The following is a 17,297-nucleotide window of genomic DNA, read 5'->3' as shown; positions in this document are numbered from 1 at the left end:
GAAACTCATGTACACAGTCTCAAAGATTTGTCTATATTAATCTTTGAGTTTGTTCGAACCCGTTCTCGTACAGCAGCCCAGAGGTTATTGGCAGTGCACAAAGAAACCCATGACTGGCAGATTTAGATACAAGCGACAAATCCTCATTAATCTCTGTTTACAATCCATCTTCTCTTACTATCTGCAGATAGTAATTTTGGAGCTAGATGCGCATTTTGGTAGCAGGACTTAATATCACTTTATGTAGGAGGAACAAAAGACTTGGAAAATGATCCAGAACTCAGACTCCTCCTCTGAAATCTGAATGCAGCTGTCGAGAGCCATAGAGGTAGGAGTGCTTCTGATAGCTTTTCTAAACTCAACAGATTTTTAAACGTGCAGTGGGTTTTGTCATTCTATTTGAGGGCATTATATTGTGTACTTTGGAGATGACACGTTCACTGCATGATGATTTCTCCTTTTGCACGCTTTGCTAGCCCTGTAACATGCTCTATTTCTGGTATTTCAGATTGGCTCGAAGAAGCCTTACTATAACGTCACACCAATAATTGCGTTTTCACAGCTTTTCTATTACGCAGGCAGATAAAATCTACCACCAAAACATCACGCGCACGTTCAGCATTATCTCTCTCTAAAATGCCATCAAGGTTTGTCGTTGCTTAATTACTGCTCTGTACAAGAGCCAGGAAATCTGTTCCGTGGGTTTTGTAGCAGCTGCTAATTAATATTGGATAACTCAGACACTGTGGCAACCAGAAAGAAACGCTGATTAGCTCGATGCTGCACATCTGCACAAATAAAATCTGCTGCTTATTACACTTCAGGTCTTGAACTGGTGGTTCTGCATTTCTGCCTGCACAAATCCAAGGCTACAAGTGAAGGGGCTGCGCTTCCCACGTTTAGGGAGCTGCATCCCTCCTCGTGAAGACACCTCAGTATCCCCTGGCTGGGATATAAAAAAACAACAACAACACTCCTATTGCCTGAGAGATGAAAGCAGGATTGCACAGGGAACAGCTGCCGCACAGGGCACACACTCCCACCTCCTCGCTCCCTCCCATTTTAGCAGCGAGGCGAAGCTCTCTGGGCGCGAAATGGCGCCCGCCGTGTCACGTGCTACTGCCGTCGCGGGTCCGCGCCTGCGCACTGAGGCTGCGCGCTGTGCCAGGGCCGGGCCCGCGGCGGCCCCACCCCTCCCTCCCCTCCCCGTCCGGCGGCGTGGGCAGGGCGCTGGGCTGGCTGCGAGCTCCGGGGCTGCTCTGCGACCCTGCCCGTGCGAGGAGCCGCGTGAGGAGGCGGTGAGCTGCGGGGACCCCGTCTGGGAGGGGAGGGAAGCGGGCGTGCGGAGCGGTGCCCGGCCGGGCCTGCTGTGCGAGCCGGGGCACAGGCCGCTGCCCGCTCCGGGCGTGACGGGAGCTCCGTGCGCGGCCCCGGGCGCTGCCGCGGCGGGGATCGTTGCTTCCGTGGTTTGAGCGTTGGAAGGGAAGCGCTAGGGTTTGTTCTCACCTGGCGAAGGGGTTGTTCGGGTGAGAGCTGCTTTGTTTTTACGTTAATGCGGCAGTGGGGCTTGCGTAGCTAGACTTTGCCACCTGGATCACGCTCAAGTGGCTGTTGTGATTCTCCATTAAGAACTAATGCAGACGCTCAGATGCGACCGAGCACTGTTGTTTCTAGGTCTCTAAGGCTTTGTTGTAAACGTATTTTAAAGGGATAAATCCCCGAAGAGACAGCTGAGGTTGAGAAAAATAAGGATTGATTAAAAAAACAAACCAAACCAATCCATCTCGAAAGCTCCCCACACCCACTCATAAAAAAGACAGCTGTGTCTTAAACGAGGAGAAGCTTAATCTCATTGCACGTGGTAGGTAGATCTTCTGAGACTTAGGCTTAAAATGCATTTCTGATCTCCTGTTTATACTCTGCCAGTACTCAGCAGTTCAGCCCTTTGCTGTGTCACTGATCTTAGCAGCTCCCTGGCACTGCCTGCGTGCAGTATCTGCTCTTGTTTCAGGCAGGTTCCCAATATGATCTCGTTGTTATCACTGAATCCTGATTTCCTGAAGACTTTATGATTAAGATGATGAGTATTTCAGCTGGTAAGGACAGATCCGTAAAACAACATCCAAATTTTTTAACATCTCTAATGAAAAATCTATTTTATGGTATTTTATTTTCTCAATTCCAAATGAGCTTTGGTGTTAAAAAAATGTAGGTGGAATCTTCAAATTGAGAAAGCAGTTATTTCTTTGTGTCGTGAGTGTGTGGTATTGAACTGCTGGTAGCTTAACTGCTGGCCACTTCTTGGGATCGCCTGCTTAGTACCCCATATCATGGGAGATCTTTGAAAGTCTTAATTTTAGCAGAAGTTTATGATTCTGTTAGCAGGATGAGCTGAGGAAACAGCTATTGAACTTGAACTTTTCTGGACCCTGTTGATAATATGCATTTGGGTTTGTTTTGGTAGGATACCTTGCAACTGTGCAACAGACTTTGAAGTCAGAAGAGTTTATAGTGGATAACAGCTGTGTTAAACCAGTGCACCTATATTTGATATTTTGCTCTACACAAATGAGGGTGTGATTAGATTTGCTGAACCTCATCAGTTTATCGAGTATTTCAATGCTGCTGCTGCTGTTTATCTTTGATAATAATTGGGGTTAGCTCTGGAGCAGCTCTGTTAAAGACGGGCTCATTTCATCAGCACTTACTTATGGCCTATAGTTAGTGGGAAGTATTCAGCTGTTAAAAGTAACAAGTTTAAATCTTTGTGGAATGGAGTATACTGAAATCCAGAGTTCAGAATAGATTGAAGGGTAGACTTCTTTTTTTTTTAATAATCCTGATGGGGATCAAAATGTTAGTGTGAGAAGGATTCAGTTTTGGGCATGGCTTTGGAGATATCAGTCCCATGATACGCTTGGCTATGAAGCTTTGAGTTACTGTTTACGATGGAAGATGCTGGAACAAAATCTTCTCTGTACTTCAAGTATTAAAAGAAAGCAGCATAAAGGGATGTATGGGGCTGTTAAAATAAACACCCTGATACAGTAGCTGATGATAGACCTGCTAGGTTGGGCAGACTGTCTCTGCTCCCTGGGAACTTTTAAACAGGGAGGAGGAGACGGTGCAGGCTGAGTGATTTGTTATTGATGGACTGCAGCTCATGGACTGCTCCTCGCTGTGTGACTGTGTGCCAAGGGTTGGACTGGGTGGTGACTTAATGCTGCTGGCACAGTTGATGGTAGGAAACTATGCCATGTGGTAGAAGGGAATGCTTGCATTTAGGTCATCTGTCACATAGATCCCTGGGCTGATAATCAGCCTTGCCAAGAAACAGAAAAAGGCAGAAAAAAATGTTTTCTGTTATTTATTCTGTGTTTTCCATGACTCTTAAATTATGTTAGCAGTTACAGACAGTGTTGTTTAGCTGACTTCACTATTAATAGTAACCATAATGCAAATATGGAAGGCATGCTGTTTACACTGTACTATCGACAATGTACAATGTAAATGCAGTTGCAACACTTGTTTCACATCAATTTTGTGCTTAACTTGACCTCACAGTTCTATCAGTAACAATATTTGCAACGTGAGACCAAGTTACTTTGTGTTGCTTACAAGAATGGACTCTGAGGAATCAAGAGATCAGTATCCATGTATTTTCCTAATATTAGTTGTTTGTTTTAATTAATAAAGTATTTTTTGGGTATTTTGTCTGGACAGGAGAAGAAAGCAGACAGATGGTTCTGAATGCCCCATGGCTGCAGCTACATCAGTTCATTCATTTCTTGCCTATTGTAGCTTGGAAGCATTCTTCAGGTAAGAAAGCTGCTTCAAAGTACTCTGTGAGGTTTATAAGCTTATATACCTAAGCTTCTGTATAAAATCTTTAAAATGCATTCAGTGTATTGTTCTCTCAGTTGTCATTTGTGTTCTGTTCACACATGTCATTACAAATCTACCTTTTGTGTTAGATGTGAAAGCACTTCATTGAAGGAATGTGATTTGTATGTGCCATGCAGAGTGAGGAAGCACGTGGTTAGCTGTTAGAAGGCACGTGCTTAGCAGGGTAGCTACAGGTACATGCAGTACCTGTAGTTTGTGTGTGCAATACAAGGCCACCATAAATTACAAAATTCTCCACGGTGAGCTAAAAAAAAAATACCCACAACATTTATTATCCAGGGGCATAACTTCCTAAAAAAAATACTGTTGTGGTTTTGTGGTTTTGATGCCGGTATTCCACATCAGAGCATCATGCAGCAGTTAAGGAGTTAATGCTGTGGGAGCAGCAGAGGGGAGGGGCGGAGCTCCGCACCGGATGCAGGCGGCGCTCGGTCTGGGCGCGTTGCTCTGGGCTGCCGTGGAGGTTCAGCACGTGTGCTTCCCCTGCGGGTCCTCCTTAGCGTAAGCTCATAGCTTTTGGTTTGAAACTTTTTCTCTCTCTTTCAATTGTTCAATTTTATTAGATTTAGTAAAGTTACCGTTCCTTCTCAGATCGTGCCGTTGTTTTCTTGTCGACCCATCTCTTCCCGCTGTTCCCCCCTCCCCCTCCCGGAGCGCGGCTCTGCTCGGGCGGCCGCGCGGCCACTGACGCAGTTTCTTTTTCTCTCCCCTCTCCCTTCTCGGTTTTCCCTTGGGTCACTGTCACGGACAACACCGTGACAATTATTGGTGGAGAATGCGGGCAGTACAGTATTGGCACTCCATTGTAAATCTGGTGCAGAGTGGACTAAGGTTTTTCATGTACCTAATAGCATGCTGGCGTCTTTTTAAGCTCCTCGCGTTCAGCACCGGAGTAATGTGGATATACAGCTACTTTAGTGTGCTGAGGGGGTTACATGCCTCCTACCTAAACACCCTGGCTAACGTGACGGATTATGCGGCATTTGGAACGGTTTCCAATTACTCTTTTCAGATCTTTACCTATATTCAAGATGTCAGCCCGGCAACTGTGTTATCTGTTTTTCTGCATGCACTCTCTGCAATAGTAATTTACATCATGTGGAGGGAGCGTTCCTCAAAACCAGAGAGTGTTGAATGGCAGGGAAGGTGGAAAAAATTAGGAAAGAAATTAGAAGCGTGGGGACCCCCGGTGTTATGCAATTTTGATCTTGAGCACCTGTGGGACCCTGAGAAATTCAGTGAGTGTTTAGGTAAGGAGTCATGGGACTCAGGACGATCTGAGAAGGAATGTATTGTTTGGGGTCTGGCTTGTGCTTATCGAGCCATAATTGATATTCTGGAGAGAAATGGTTTCCAAACCAAGGTCCAAAGCAAAAATGAAAACCTCGAAGTTAGACCTGACCAATCACAGGAAGCACCGGTATCAGTGTCGGTTGCCCCTGTGGAAGGCCAGAAATGGACACGGCCGTCCTCGCGCCTAGAACGGAAAGAAGAAGAAGCAGAGAAAAAAAAGGAAGATCCAGGCGAGGGGCCCTCCTCAGCACCACCACCACCACCACCACCTAAAAAGGCCACTAAGAAAAGTGAGAGACATGGAGAAGACAGCGATGATGATGGAGTCACTGTTACCACTACTCGTCGGCCCCTAAAGATGACTGAAATACAAGGTTCAAGAAAGGAGTTTGTACGGCGCTCGGGTGAATCTATTGTCACCTGGTTGCTGCGGTGTTGGGACAGCGGTGCCAGCAGCGTGTCCCTAGATGGCAGTGAAGCCCGCCAACTGGCAAGCATTGCCCGAGACCCAGCTATCGACAGAGGAATTGGCAGATGTCTGAATGGAGTCGCTACCCTCTGGGAACGAGTACTAGTGGCTGTAAAGGATAGATACCCTTACAAAGATGATCTGGAGCCTAAGGTGGAAAGATGGAACACCGTGGAGAAAGGCATCCAATTTTTGAGAGAAACAGCCATAGTAGAGATGCTGTATGATCCCAATTTCGTCCCTAACAATCCACACCAGGACCGTGATCCTGATAGAGTAAGGTGCACACCTGATGTATATCGCAAGCTCTCAAAAACAGCACCAGAGAGGTACGCAAGTACACTGGTAGCAATGTTCCATAGATTCGAGGGTCAAGACAGGAGACTCCCAGTTTATGAATTGACTATTACACTCCAAAACTTTGAACAGCAGTTTCCACCATCACGTGCTTCCATTGCAGCTATAGTAGCAGAAGAAGTAGGTGAGATTAAGGAGACACAGAAAACTATACTGGACGAACTGTCATTACTGATGAATAGGGATGAACCTGTGTCAGTATTGGAAACACCTGATGAAGACGAGCATGACGCAAAGAATCTGATGAAGCAATTTATCAAACTGTTGAAAGTCTCGGCCACGAAAGGCAACCGCCCCTCTGCACGAGCAAATGACGGCAGTAACATCATGTCACGTGTGGCCATGTGGAGCTTCTTACGAGAAAACGGAGAGGACATGAGGAAGTGGCATAAAAAACCCACTCCTGTACTGCGAGCACGGGTGAGAGAACTACAGCAGAGATCAGCCACCAATGAAATTGCTCCCGTCACTGCAGGTAACCAATAGAGGGGCCCTGCCCTCAGCCAGGGGAGGGAAAGGGATAACAGAGTGTATTGGACTGTGTGGATTAGATGGCCTGGCACATTAGAGCCACAAAGATATAAGGCACTGGTGGACACTGGTGCACAGTGCACTCTGATGCCCTCGAGTTATAAAGGGACAGAGTTGATTCATATTTCTGGAGTGACTGGGGGTTCTCAGGAACTGTCTGTGTTGGAGGCAGAAATAAGCCTCACCGGTAAAACCTGGCAGACGCATCCCATAGTGACTGGACAGGGGGCTCCATGCATACTCGGTATTGACTATCTCAGAAGGGGACATTTCAAGGATCCCAAGGGGTACCGATGGGCTTTTGGAATAGCTGCTGTAGATGCAGACAACATTCAGCAGCTGTCTGTTTTACCTGGCCTGTCAGAAGATCCGTCTGTTGTGGGGGTACTGAAAGTGAAAGAGCAGCAGGTACCTATCGCTACAAAAACAGTGCACAGACGGCAGTACCGCACCAACAGGGATTCCTTGCTCCCCATTCATAACTTGATCCGTCAGCTAGAGAGCCAGGGAGTGATCAGCAAGACTCACTCACCTTTTAACAGCCCCATATGGCCGGTGCGTAAAGCCAGTGGAGAATGGAGGCTGACGGTAGATTACCGTGGCCTGAATGAAGTCACACCCCCACTGAGTGCTGCTGTGCCAGATATGTTGGAGCTGCAGTATGAACTGGAGTCAAAAGCAGCCAAGTGGTATGCCACTATAGACATTGCCAATGCATTCTTTTCTGTTCCTTTGGCCACAGAGTGCAGACCACAGTTTGCTTTCACCTGGAGGGGCGTTCAGTACACCTGGAACCGTTTGCCCCAGGGGTGGAAACACAGCCCAACCATCTGCCATGGGCTGATTCAAACCACACTGGAACAGGGTGGGGCACCTGAGCACCTCCAGTACATTGATGACATTGTTGTGTGGGGTGATACAGCAGAGGAAGTTTTTAAAAAAGGAGAGCAAATAATCCGAATTCTTCTGGGTGCTGGTTTTGCTATTAAACGGAACAAAGTGAAGGGACCTGCCCAAGAAATTCAATTCCTTGGAGTAAAATGGCAAGATGGACGTCGTCACATTCCAGGAGATGTGATTGACAAAATCACCAGTATGTCACCACCCACCAGCAAGAAAGAGACACAGTCTTTTCTGGGTGTAGTAGGTTTTTGGAGGATGCACATCCCAAACTACAGCCTCATAGTAAGCCCCCTCTATCAAGTGACTCGGAAAAAGAATAATTTTGCATGGGGTCCTGAACAGCAGCAGGCCTTTGAGCAAATCAAGCAGGAGATAGCCCGTGCTGTGGCCCTGGGGCCAGTTCGGTTGGGACAGGATGTGAAAAACATCCTCTACACTGCTGCTGGAGAGAAAGGTCCCACTTGGAGTCTGTGGCAAAGAGCCTCTGGGGAGACCCGAGGCCGACCCCTTGGATTTTGGAGCAGAGCGTACAGGGGTTCAGAGGAGTGCTACACTCCAACTGAGAAGGAGATTTTGGCAGCATACGAGGGGGTTCGGGCTGCCTCTGAAGTAATTGGTACTGAGACACAGCTCCTTCTGGCACCTCGACTGCCAGTGCTGAATTGGATGTTCAAAGGAAAGGTTCCCCCCACCCATCATGCTACCGATGCCACCTGGAGTAAGTGGATTGCACTGATTACACAGCGAGCTCGGATGGGGAACCTCAACCGTCCAGGAATCCTGGAGGTGATCATGGACTGGCCTGAAGGCAAGAAATTTGGAACATCCCCATCAGAGGAGATACCACGTGCTAAAGAGGCCCCACCATATAACGAACTACTAGAGAATGAAAAGACGTATGCCCTCTTCACTGATGGATCGTGTCGTATTGTTGGGAAGCATCGCAGATGGAAGGCTGCTGTGTGGAGCCCCACACGACGAGTTGCAGAGGCCACCGAAGGAGAAGGAGAGTCAAGCCAATTTGCGGAGGTAAAGGCTGTCCAGCTGGCCTTAGATGTGGCTGAACGGGAGAGGTGGCCCATGCTATATCTTTATACTGACTCTTGGATGGTGGCAAATGCTTTATGGGGGTGGTTGCAGCAGTGGGAACAGGACAACTGGCAACGGAAGGGTAAACCTATTTGGGCTGCTGAACTGTGGAAAGACATTGCTGCCCGAACAAAAAGGTTGGGTGTAAAGGTGCGCCATGTAGATGCTCATGTGCCCAAGAATCGAGCTACTGAAGAGCAGAAAAATAACCATCAGGTAGATCGAGCTGCCAGAATTGAGGTGTCTCAGATCGATTTGGACTGGCAGAACAAAGGAGAGCTATTTTTAGCTCGGTGGGCCCATGAGACCTCAGGCCATCAAGGAAGGGATGCGACCTATAAGTGGGCTAGAGACCGAGGGGTGGACTTAACTATGGATGCCGTTGCACAGGTTATCCATGACTGTGACACATGTGCCATAATTAAACAGGCCAAGAGGATGAAACCCCTCTGGCAGGAAGGGCGATGGGAAAAGTATAAATATGGGGAGGCGTGGCAGGTTGATTATATCACCTTGCCACGAACTCGCGATGGTAAGCGTTACGTGCTCACCATGGTGGAGGCGACCACTGGGTGGCTTGAGACATACGCAGTACCCCATGCTACCGCCCGAAACACCATCTTAGGGCTCGAGAGACAAGTCCTATGGAGACATGGCACTCCAGAGAGAATTGAGTCCGATAATGGGACTCATTTCAAAAATTCTCTTGTGGATATCTGGGCCAAAGAACACGGCATTGAATGGATCTACCATATCCCCTACCATGCACCAGCTGCTGGTAAGATCGAGCGCTACAACGGGTTGTTAAAAACCACGTTGAGAGCAATGGGTGGTGGGACATTCAAGCACTGGGAGAAGCATCTGGCAGAAGCCACCTGGCTGGTCAACACTAGGGGATCAGTCAACCGAGAGGGTCCTACACAGTCCGGCTCCCTACAGACCATAGAGGGAGATAAGGTCCCTGTGGTACATGTGAGGAGCATGTTGGGAAAAGCGGTGTGGGTCCTTCCAGCCTCTGGAAAGGGCAAACCCCTCCGTGGAACCGTTTTTGCGCAGGGACCTGGGTGCACCTGGTGGGTAATGGATAAAAATGGGGACGTCCAGTGTGTCCCACAAGGGAATTTGATGCTGGGGGAATGCAGTCTGTAATTACGTGTGTATGTATGTATATATATATATGTTTCTATGTAACTATGTTTCTATGTAACTCATGTTATTACTGTTTGGTTATGTATAGATGTGTGTTAAGCATGATGTGATGATGTGGAATAAGGGGTGGAATGTTGTGGTTTTGTGGTTTTGATGCCGGTATTCCACATCAGAGCATCATGCAGCAGTTAAGGAGTTAATGCTGTGGGAGCAGCAGAGGGGAGGGGCGGAGCTCCGCACCGGATGCAGGCGGCGCTCGGTCTGGGCGCGTTGCTCTGGGCTGCCGTGGAGGTTCAGCACGTGTGCTTCCCCTGCGGGTCCTCCTTAGCGTAAGCTCATAGCTTTTGGTTTGAAACTTTTTCTCTCTCTTTCAATTGTTCAATTTTATTAGATTTAGTAAAGTTACCGTTCCTTCTCAGATCGTGCCGTTGTTTTCTTGTCGACCCATCTCTTCCCGCTGTTCCCCCCTCCCCCTCCCGGAGCGCGGCTCTGCTCGGGCGGCCGCGCGGCCACTGACGCAGTTTCTTTTTCTCTCCCCTCTCCCTTCTCGGTTTTCCCTTGGGTCACTGTCACGGACAACACCGTGACAAATACATAAATCAAGAATTCAGGAATGTTTTCTTGCTGCATAAAAACAATGATGTGGCTAAAACTGTAGGTGATGCTGAATCTAGATCAATGCTAACACATGCACCTTTCCATAAGATAAATGATAGTTGTCATAGCATTTGGAAAAACTAATTACCCTTGCACTTTTGTTGTTCTGCTGTCATGTGTGCCTTACAGCACGGAGTGTACTTACTATTCCTCTCAGTCTTCATTCCAAAACTGACCTTAGTCCTTCCCATGGGTATCCAAAACTTTGCAGAACAGTTTTGTTTTTTTGGTCAATGGCTTTGCAGGTCAGTTCATCTTTTGGGACCCATCCCTGCCTTCTGGTTAAGGAATCCTTGCACACATACAGGATGACTCAACAGTGGGATGGATGTTCAGATACCAAAAAGGTGCTGGTAACTTGACAGGAACTTCCACATTCTTTGGAGGTATGTGTGCATGTAAATGTCTCATTGACTGCTACCCTCATTATGTCACATGGAACTATTATTTACTTCAATTAAGTTCTGAAATAGAAGCAAACATAACCTCACATACTTTTACTCATTCAGATACTTGGAACAAAATAAGCATTCACACTTTCACTGTGAAGATTAGAGCTACATGTATGATGAGAACTTTGTTGCAGATAACTGGTGGAACTGTTTTCTGACTTTGCATCTTGCAAAGCAATACGGTATAGTTTTTCTATATTAGAAAGTACTCCAGTATGAAAAATAAAACTTTTAATGTTAGCAGTTTTAAAGGGATGTAGCAACAAGGACAAATTATGGCTGCTTTCTGTCACTGAGAGAATGCATATTGTGTGTACTATATGTACCTTGTTGCATCTTTTTGGTCTTCAGGTATGCTGGATCTCATCTGCAGCCTGGCCTTTGAGTTGGGGGAATGGTGGCTTTTCTGGGGCTTTTCCTGTGTCAAAACCACACTGTGGGACCCAAAGCTGCACCTTGTACTGCTAAAAAAAAATTTAAAGAAAGTGAACCCTTAGTTTTGTTGTTCAGAACTTAACATTTTACTGAAGTGTTATAGATATGCTTTTGCTGTTCTCATGCCTAGAAATGCTTCTTAGGCAACAGCATTCAATTTTTTTTTGTCTTAACCTCAGTTTTAGAAAGTAGCTAGTTCTTTCTCAGTATGTTCAATGGAGAGAGGGAGGAAAAAAATTGGAAGGTAATTGACTCAAACTAAACTTAGCTCAGCTACCAGTAACTGAAAGAGAGAGTATGTATTATGTAACTGTTGATTACTACATCCACATGTAATACTTTGGAATGCCTGTTCATTGTGTGACTTAAGAACTCAAAAGTCATAAAATGCTGTCACGTAGATGACAATTTGAATTATCATGTAGATGATCATTTGATAGTAGCAAAGTGTTTATTCATGCTGAGCTTTCATCTTCATTACATAACTATTACTAATGTAGAAATACTGCTTTGTTTTGAAGCAGGGTATGTTGAAATATATGCATGCCACTCATCATTTTCTCCAAGTTGCAGCCTTTTCCCAATTGTTACGTAAGGCATGGAGCTATTCAGGGAAGAACAGATGCAGTTATTAAATATAAAGCAATGTTACTAGCTTATTTCAGTGTGTATTACTTGTTTCTATCATAAACGTAGCCTTGAAGGGACTAAGCTGAAAATTTCTGGAGACTGCTGGAATAAATGTCTTGGTGGTTGAGACAGCTCAGCCCACTGTTAAGTAAAGCAGCTCTTGAAACAGTTAAAACAGTTACTGAGTATTACCTGCAGAATAGAATTCAGTCTTGAATGGATTTAGGTGAGCTGCCCTGCATCAGTATATGAAATCAAAACTTTCCCTGCTCTTCCTTAATCTGTGGTTCAGATGGCAGAGGTGGTTTGCCAGAGTAGCACAGTTTGCTGTGTTGTGAGATCACTGCCTTTTGTGCCAAAAAACCAGCATGGTAATCTCACTTCTTGCTGTTCTGCTGAGTGGCCTCTGGAGTTTGTTTTTGTTATTAGTTGTACAGACCTCTTCTGTGCTTGGCAGCTGTTCTGGTTTTTTTTTGTCTTTAAAGAAGTTGCAAAGGAGGTGAGCAAAACTATTGAACTGGATTCTTCTGGAGGCACACGTGTTGAAGTTCATTGTTGCTTATAGGAAGTTCTTGGGAATTGGCTTTTGTAGCTGATAGAATTTGTGTAGCCCAAGATAAGCTTAAATGTATGTAATTTGCTCTTACTAAAGTAAAGTGCTCTTAAATACTTTTATTCTACAAAATGATTGATATACCATGAAGTAGTAACAGATTAAACTGCACTTGGTGAATTAGGAAACCTGTTTCTTAACTGGATTGTACCAGTTTTAAGCTGTATAATTTCTACAAACAAATGGTGTTGAGAAGCAAGGTCCTTCCTCATGTCTATATGCTAGACATTAACACACAACTTTCTAAAAGCAAAATTGGCAGATTAGGAATATGGTTTATTTATCTCTTACTGTGTTTTCCCTGTCCTTATTGTATTTCTTCCCTAATCTTTATTTTTCTAGAGATCTACCATACGTGAGGACTTTCAAGAAACTTGTACAGTTTGAATACATTGGATTGTTCCAGTGCTTGAAACTTCCATAATGAAGAGAGCCAGGCAGAAAGTTATGGTTGAAAATGCAGTTGCTCAAACATCACAGAAAAATAAAAAACAGAAAACTTGCCAATATGGGTCAGCCTTTGGTGAGTCTGACCTCCAGGCCTCAATAGACTGGGGAAGCCTTCCACACCACGTCATTCTGCGCATTTTCCAGTTTCTGCCTTTGGTAGATCGAGCCAGAGCATCTTCTGTCTGTCGAAGGTGGAATGAAGTTTTCCACATCCCAGATCTCTGGAGGAAATTTGAATTTGAACTTAGCCAGCCAGCTACTTCTTACTTAAAGTCTACTCATCCTGATCTAATTCAGCAGATTATCAAGAAGCATGCTGATCACCTGCAGTACGTCAGCTTCAAGGTAAGGTCTTGGATGGAGGTTTGTTTTGTCACGTTTCCCTGCATGGTGCAGAGCTGCTCTGCAGCAGTTTGTTGGCTGGCTCAAGTGTTATTCCTGCAAAGTGTTATATTTTAAAAGGCAGCTACTGAAACAACTTACTTTTTCATGTGTGCTCACTGTTTGGTTTTTTTTTTTCTGATTTTTATGCTGTAGTCACTACAAAGTAAGGGAAGAACTAACGTTATGTGGCACTGCACTGAGGATTGAATTATACTTTTCAGAATATACTGTGGAGTTTCTCTGTGCCAGCGTTGGTGGCAGTCTGAGTACTCAGCAGATTGTTGTGTGGATAAACATTTCTTACACACTGACAAATTGGAGGAAATGAACTGAAGTCTTAAGTGTATAATTTTGCAAAACTGTCTGTACTGTGAAGAACAACTTGAAATTTTAGGATTCATTTGAATAGGGGGAGATGTTAGCCATGTATATTCAGGTGCTTGATAAGTAAGGATGTAATGAAGTAACAGTGAACTTGATTTAAGTGAAGGCTATATTTGTAGTGTTGGGGCTGCATAAACTTGGTCATCTTTGAGTACTTGGTGTGGAGTTACTAATAATTAATCTGAGAAGATCATAGTTGATATTGCAGGTGCTTTGTTAATACTTTACAGTCACTTGCTATGAGGACGAGGTCATATCTGTGAAGGAAAAGCAGTAGAAAGAACTGATGCTAAAGCTAGGATGCAAAGCCAAAGCTGCTTTTTGTCAGCAGCGTTAGGAGTTTGGTTGTGTAGCAGCCCATGGGTATTAAGTTATTAAATACCTGTTACCCTTGCACATCAGGTAACTGGTGATAATGAACTGGCAATTTTAATGTCTGTTTCTGCAGCTTGTGCCCTTTTCCAGGCACTCAAAAGTGTATCTCACTTCTTGAAATATATATATTATAGTTATTTAGATAGGTATGAGGTTATTTGAGAAGAGAGCCTAGATCTGAGCTCTCTGTTCATACTGGAAAGAACTAGCAATCATACTTAGGAATATTTTCTACTTCTGATGATCCTAAACTCTTTCTTCTCTTGACATTTCTAATTAGTGTTCATTTCCTGTCTTTGTGGTAAATGAAGCCTGGTGCTGTGCAGCTTGAGTGGTTGAAGACTTTGCAGTCTTGGCTATCAGGAAGCTATTTTCTGAAATGTAGTAAAGAATGACTTCATGATTTTTAAATTACTTTTATAGGTTGATAGTAGTACTGAGTCAGCAGAAGCAGCCTGTAACATCCTTTCTCAGTTGGTGAATTGTTCTATCAAGACATTGGGTTTGATTTCTACAGCAAAACCAAGCTTTATGAATGTCTCTAAGGTACTCTATTTTTTTTTTAATAAAGTGTAACTTAGAAGCAATGTTAGAAGAAAAAAATAATTCTAATAACGATGAGCATAAATTCTTTACACAATAAAGTGGTTATCTAAGAAGTAATTTTTCTGGTTGCAAAACCTAAGGTTTTGGTGAAGTTCCACGTGTCTTTCATAAGGCTTTTTTTCCTCCTTCAATTTATCCAAACAGGCTCATTTTGCTTCAGCCCTGACAGTAGTTTTTGTAAACTCCAAGTCATTATCATCAATCAAGATAGATGACACACCACTTGATGATCCTTCTTTGAAGGTTCTTGTTGCTAACAACAGTGATACTCTAAAACTGCTTAAAATGAGCAGCTGTCCTCATGTATCACCTGCTGGTGAGTAGAGAATATGCATGAAAAGTATAGTAGAAAAGCAGCATAAAACAGTAGTTAAGACCTATTTTTAAAACAATTATTCATGTACTGCATAGAGACAGTTCATGTAAATGTGCAACCTTGTAAATTGGGCTGATATTTTGTGGAAGTATACGTGCAATACCCATGGATTTATTACTCATTGGTGGGTTGAAAGATGTGAAACCAATTATGGATAACTGTTTTGCAAAATGCTGTTTAACTTACTGAGCTAAAAATTGTTAATGCTTCAAAGTTGTATTAATAAAAACAGGAGGAGCAAATAAGTTTTAAAACTGGAGCAAGAGTCTTTCAATTTCTTTAGTGTGCTCCTGTGTCCAGATCTAGTAGTATGAACTTGCTTATTTAAGTGTTGTTTAGCAAATGGCTGGTTCTGTCAAAGCGCTCTAGAAAATACTGTCTTGATGGAAAGCTTAGAGGACCTTTGAGTCCCTTCTCAATTACCTTTATCCTGAAACCCTGGAGCAAGGGAAAGGGAAAAGGGGATTTTTTTCCTGTGTTCAGTATCCAGCTTCCACAAAAGGCAATTTAATCTGTGAACCCTGTTCCAGCAGACCAAGAGCGTGTGTTATTTGTCTTAGCTCGGGAAGTTTTTGTTGCAGCTTAGCTGTTAAACTCGTCTGCTGACGTTCATTTAAATTGAGCAGATAAGTGCTGAAGGAATGAGCTCTAGGGAAGGGAACAGTGGCAAGTTTGTCTGGATCTTACCTGATCTTGCTGATGAGTATTTGTGGACAAAACCCCATGAAAGGATATTCTGAATTTCTATCATACTGTGGGTTGTTTTTTTTTTTTGTTACAGGCATGAGTGTTCAAGTCAATAGACTTAGTACTTGCTTGAGCTTTGCAGCAAATTACTGTGCTTATGTTCACTCTCCATTTCACAGAGTACTTGTTTTTGTTTCTCAGGAGTTCTTTGTGTTGCTGACCAGTGTCATGGGCTTAAGGAGCTGGCTTTGAACTACTACATACTAAGTGATGAACTGTTGCTGGCTCTTTCTAGTGAAAAACATGTGGACCTTGAACACCTTCGCATAGACGTTGTGAGTGAAAATCCTGGACAGGTTGAGTTTCACACTATTAAAAAGCAAAGCTGGGATGCTTTTGTTAAACACTCCCCCAAAGTCAACATCGTGATGTATTTTTTCCTGTACGAAGAAGAATTTGATGCTTTCTTCAGGGAGGAAACCCCCGTTACTCACCTTTACTTCGGTCGTGCAGTAAGCAAAGCGATGTTGGGTCGTATTGGGCTGAATTGCCCAAGGTTAATTGAGTTGGTTGTGTGTGCTAATGGACTTCAGCCTTTGGATGATGAACTTATTCAGATTGCTCAGCGCTGTAAGAACTTAACAGCAATGGGACTCGGGGAATGTGAAGTAACTTGCAGGGGTTTCATTGAATTTGTGAAGATGTGTGGAGGCAGGCTCACACAGCTTTCTATAATGGAGGAGGTACTGATTCCAGATAACGATTATAGCTTAGATCGACTTCATTTGGAAGTCTCCAAACACCTTGGAAGAATGTGGTTTCCTGATATGATGCCAACGTGGTGAAAACTCTTCATCTGTGGATAAACAGGTAGAATCAGGGTGTTACTTTCTATGCAAATAAAGATTTTTAAAACAAAATGTGAAAATTTATTTTCATATTTGATTTTTTTTACCTTGAAAACCTCTAGTAGCATAACATTAAGATATTAAAGATTGTTAATGATATATTGAAATAGAAAATAGATTAAGTGTACTTAACACTGAAAATAAGTCTGTGGTTTACAAGTGCTTCATACTTCAGTCAACTTGAGCTTCTCTGAGCTCCAGTTTAAATGCTTCATTCAAATTGAAGATTTTTTTTTCCCATGTCTTTTATGTCTTTCTGCTGTAGTCAGAAGAGAACAAGAGAAATTTTTTCTCCTCGAGCATTGCTAACTTTATGGGAAGCTGGATATAGCTTGGACTTCATGAAGACTTTTATTTGTCATGGAGTTTTATGCAACTATTTTTCAAAACATTCTTCTTACACATGTAGAAGTTTGTACATAAAAATACTTAACACCAGCCCAGGTTATTCAGACACAATCTAGCTTGAACTCCTGGCGGTATATTAAGATGTTGTAAATGAGTTTATGCAACAACAAAATAGGCTTTCAGATTTTAAGTTGCACTTTAAGTCACTTTATCAGATTAGCTAAACTATAGAGACAGCAATGTATAATATGCTTTTCTATCTTATGCAGTAAGTGGATGGAAAAGAGGTTGCGTT

General features: G+C 43.7%; 1 protein-coding gene across 2 annotated transcripts; it reads left to right on the top strand.

Moving 5' to 3' along the window:
- Positions 1-1,212: 1,212 nt before the first annotated feature.
- On the top strand, positions 1,213-16,780 carry LOC136047588 (F-box/LRR-repeat protein 21-like). 2 transcript variants are annotated; one of them, XM_065734832.1, is made up of 8 exons: positions 1,213-1,298; positions 1,994-2,096; positions 3,724-3,819; positions 10,600-10,740; positions 12,827-13,279; positions 14,501-14,623; positions 14,828-14,999; positions 15,948-16,780. In XM_065734832.1, exons 5-8 carry the CDS (start codon positions 12,908-12,910, stop codon positions 16,589-16,591), a joined length of 1,311 nt encoding a protein of 436 aa, XP_065590904.1. In that variant the 5' UTR covers positions 1,213-1,298; positions 1,994-2,096; positions 3,724-3,819; positions 10,600-10,740; positions 12,827-12,907; the 3' UTR covers positions 16,592-16,780. The 2 variants fall into 2 exon arrangements, with proteins under 2 accessions (XP_065590904.1, XP_065590902.1); XM_065734830.1 differs by lacking the exon at positions 1,994-2,096 and having other exon boundaries at positions 1,214-1,298.
- Positions 16,781-17,297: the final 517 nt, after the last annotated feature.

This window comes from Cyrtonyx montezumae, unplaced genomic scaffold, assembly GCF_038088225.1.
Source record: "Cyrtonyx montezumae isolate F1298 unplaced genomic scaffold, pur_monq_1.0 scaffold_18, whole genome shotgun sequence".
Taxonomy (NCBI): domain Eukaryota; kingdom Metazoa; phylum Chordata; class Aves; order Galliformes; family Odontophoridae; genus Cyrtonyx; species Cyrtonyx montezumae.
The sequence above is the reverse complement of the archived record's forward strand: the minus strand, read 5'-3'. Positions and strand labels throughout refer to the sequence as shown.